Source organism: Onychomys torridus, chromosome 7 (genome assembly GCF_903995425.1).
Source record: "Onychomys torridus chromosome 7, mOncTor1.1, whole genome shotgun sequence".
Lineage (NCBI taxonomy): Eukaryota > Metazoa > Chordata > Mammalia > Rodentia > Cricetidae > Onychomys > Onychomys torridus.
Window position 1 is genome coordinate 32,154,536 of NC_050449.1, and position 4,144 is coordinate 32,158,679.

Below are 4,144 nucleotides of genomic sequence, written 5' to 3' on the forward strand. Positions count from 1 at the left end.
AGAAATAAAATGTGTCTATCTAGAACTGGCTTTCGTATAGTCTAGCTTTAAAAATTTTTTTATTGACATAAGTACTTTTTTGTACTGTCTTATTTTATTCTTCAGCAATTTCAAACATGAAAACAATAGACTTAGATCATATACACCTACATACAATTCCAAACTCTGATCCACTAACTCAAACACAGACCTGAAAAGAAGGTGTGATAATTTTACTTACATCACAGAGTTATACTAAGCATTAATTTCCCTCAGCATGATTCAAAGACTGGTGAGAAACTGATCCTTTCTTGACAGCTGTCTCTCAACTGTTTTGTGTAGTTAAAGAGATAGCGGTATGTATCATTATTTGAAAATTAATCATGTCTCGTGTAAGAATTTAGGAGGGGAATCTGGTATTGTCCAGCTTTTATAGTGCTATACATGCTATCAAAGGAGAAATGTAATATTCAATTTTACCCAGATGTGAATCACAAGAGCTACAGCAAAGGCTGACCTGGCAGGATATACCCACTAGTGCAACATTGTCATAAGCACTGTGGGAGTAACCAAACACTTTTGTATTAGATTTCAGCCTTGCTCTATACAGTGCTCATTCTTAGCAAGGTTCTTGGGACCTGAGACTAGATAGATAGTTCATAGGTCCTAGAGAAGGACCTAAGACTATTTCACTTCTATGGTTATAGTATTAAAATGAACCCTAATAAATTTCCATTGTACCTTATACCCATAGATTAATGAATCTCTCAACCTTCATCAGAGGTGCTTCTTTTGACAGTAGATCACAATTAACACAGAAATCCAAAACTGGTCAACAAATAGATAAGAAGAGACTATGAGTACTCAGTAGTACACGGGAACTCCCTATCATATCCCTTCTCTCAAGACTTGGAGACTATAACAGAAGTAGACTGTAAGAGCCAGAGGTGATAGATGATTACACTTGAAATTGTGTTTTCAGAATTCAACATGTCCACTGATCAAATGCACTCACAGAGGTTGCAACAGTGTGCAAATACCTGTGTAAGATGCAGCCCCCCAAAATCCAAGCATGGAGAGAGGATATGATCATATAGTTCCACCTCTAACTGAGGATCTGTTGGTACATGATTATTCATATAAACATAATAATTTTTCTTCAAGGATGTGCTCACTGAGAGGCTATCTAAACTGACATAGACATACTTACTGTCATATATATACTGGAAGTGCTGAGTGGACTCAGTCTGTTAAAAAAAACTGTAAGAGTAAAGAAATGATGAAGTTGAGAGGGAACAGTGCCTATATTATTGTGGAAGAATTGTAGCAAAATGAATCAGGGTGAATTTGATCAAAACACACTGTATATGTGTACAAAATTTTCAAACAATAACAATAAAACAAAACAATTGTGTATACTTCCAATCAGCCTGTGACATTACTATTGAACTAGTTTGGAAGCACCATGGCAACAAAGCCTGACTCTGGGGAAAAATAGCTGGAAAACATAAGCCTTTCAGTTTTTACTAAGGCCCCAAGATCACAATCTCATAAAATCCTCTTGGGTCCATTACCAGGTGGCCCTTGTGACATCAGCAGATTCTACTTACAAACTCCTGGGAGAGAGAGAGTATCTGGTAAAGCCACAGCCCGAAATCATGATCCACAACTCATGACTTCTTGGAATGCAAAGGAATGAGAGCTCTGGCTTCTCAAGTCCAAGATTCATTTCCCTTATCACCGAACAGACAAACCTAGCCACAACAGAAAACAATATTTCTTTCCCTGAGTTTCAGACCTCACAGCTCATCTGTGCTACATGTTCTTGCCCTTCTGTGAGGGTAGAGAAGAGATAGTAAGGTGACTTCTTGTTCCCATGGACAGAGGTAACTGTTAAACTGGATGTAAACTGGATAATTTTTTTCCCCTGTGGTTGTTTTCATTTTCTTATTTTTTCTCTAACTACTTCTAAGCAATCCAGTGGGTCTTTGATGTGCCTTGTGTCTTCTTTTTTGAGATGACCAGTGAGCCTGAATTAGGAAGTGGATTGTCAAGATAGGAGAAGAACAGAGATGCTGCAGAACTAAAAATGATCACTGGTTCCCTGAATATTATTCTTAAGGAAATAGCCTTTCATTTATTTATGTTTATTTCTGTATGTGAACTCCCATAACATGTAGAAAGCAAAGGCACAGAGAAGTGTGTGCTTGAACTTATCCTCCTATTCTGGTTCTTAGTCTCATTTTAATGGGGTAGTTTGGAAGGGGCTGGGATTTCATTTTAATGTTATGATTTTTACTGTTCTCACAGATAAGATCCAGAGAAGAATGGCCTTAGGCAATGACTCTTCCGTGAAGGAGTTCATCCTGCTGGGCTTGACACAGCAGCCAGGGCTCCAGCTGCCTCTCTTCTTCCTCTTCTTGGGAATCTATGTGGTCTCCATGGTGGGGAACCTGGGCTTGATTGTTCTGATTATTTTGAACCCTCACCTGCACACTCCCATGTACTATTTTCTCTTCAACCTTGCCTTCACAGACCTCTGCTACTCCTCTGTCATAACCCCCAAAATGCTGGTGAGTTTTGTGAAGCAGAACATCATCTCCCATGCTGAGTGCATGACTCAGCTCTTTTTCTTTGCCTTCTTTGTTATTGATGAATGCTACATTTTGACAGCCATGGCTTATGACAGATATGCTGCCATCTGTAAGCCCCTGCTTTACCAGGTCACCATGTCCTATAAGGTTTGCCACTTGATGATGATGGGTGTGTACGCTATGGGGTTTGTTGGTGCAATGGCCCACATAATTTGCATGCTGAGACTGACCTTTTGTGATGACATCATCAATCACTACATGTGTGACATACCCCCTCTCCTGAAGCTCTCCTGTGTAAGCACCACCATCAATGAGCTGATGGTTTTCATTGTTGTGGGTGTTAATGTCATAGTGCCCAGCCTGACTATCTTTATTTCTTACACCTTGATCATTTCCAACATCCTTGGCATCCATTCTGCAGAGGGTAGGTCAAAAGCCTTCAGCACCTGTGGCTCCCATATAATAGCTGTTTCTCTTTTCTTTGGAGCAGCAGCATTCATGTATCTTAAACCTTCTAGTGCATCTGTGGATGAAGATAAAGTATCTACCATTTTTTATACTGTTGTGGGCCCAATGCTGAATCCTTTCATCTACAGTATAAGGAATAAAGATGTCCACATTGCCCTGAGAAAAACTTTAAAGAAAAGTATGTTTGCCTAAGTAGAATCTGTATTTGTTATGGAAGTAAATCTTAGGTCATGTGACGTTTACAACTTGGGGAAGGACTGCCTAGAGTCCACTAATTGTCAGAGCCCTTGCTTACATTCATGAGGCTCTAGATTTGACCCCTAGTGTTGTAAAACAACCATGAAAACAACTGAAATAACACAGATATCCCACAACCAATGATGAGAAAAGTGTAGAACCACAGTTAGTTAACATTATGTAAAAGTAAGTTAATTATTGAGGGAATTTCAGAAGTAATGACTGTGAAGGATGATTAATCCATCATACTCTTAGGATAGACAGAATTGTTCATTCTGTAATTTCCCAAAAATCACATAAATCTTTTTCAGTATTGAACACTGAGCAAATCCATTTGTTCTGTCATCTACTAGTATGTTACACTCTAGCTTAGAAAACACAAGGATTTCAGAACAAAACACTAGGTGATATTATGCTCAGAAATAGATAGGTCAAGAGATTTTTTTAAAGTGTTCACATCTTTTTTTTTTTTTTTTTTACTTGTAGTGTGTGTTTGGGGGATCCTATCTAGGCCCTCTTACATGCTAGGCGAGTGTTCTTTCACTGAGCTATATCTTAAGTGCCACTATGACTAGGGTACATCTAGAGGCTTTATGTGGCTGTGACCCTAGAATATGAATTTAGTAGTCTTAGAGACAGTGACTCACCAATTCAGGTAGTAAACCTCTGGGAAGATTCGTAGGAGATTTCATTTGAAAGGTTCCTTTGTTTTTCTAGAGGTTCCTTTATGGAGGGAAATTCCCTTTTCACTCTGTTCTTCTCTCTGCAGTCTTAAATCAGTTTAGTAAAGAAGAGGCGATGAGTCTATTGTGATTCCAGTGCTTGAAGACTAAAAATGAAATAGCAATTTTGGTCATTCAAGGTAA

The 4,144-nt window shown here is 38.6% G+C and overlaps 1 protein-coding gene across 1 annotated transcript; it reads left to right on the plus strand.

The window, feature by feature from the left end:
• The first annotated feature begins 2,297 nt into the window (after positions 1-2,297).
• Positions 2,298-3,233, plus strand: LOC118587776 (olfactory receptor 145-like). The gene has a single exon (XM_036193849.1). It carries the CDS (start codon positions 2,307-2,309, stop codon positions 3,231-3,233), a length of 927 nt encoding a protein of 308 aa, XP_036049742.1. The 5' UTR covers positions 2,298-2,306.
• Positions 3,234-4,144: the final 911 nt, after the last annotated feature.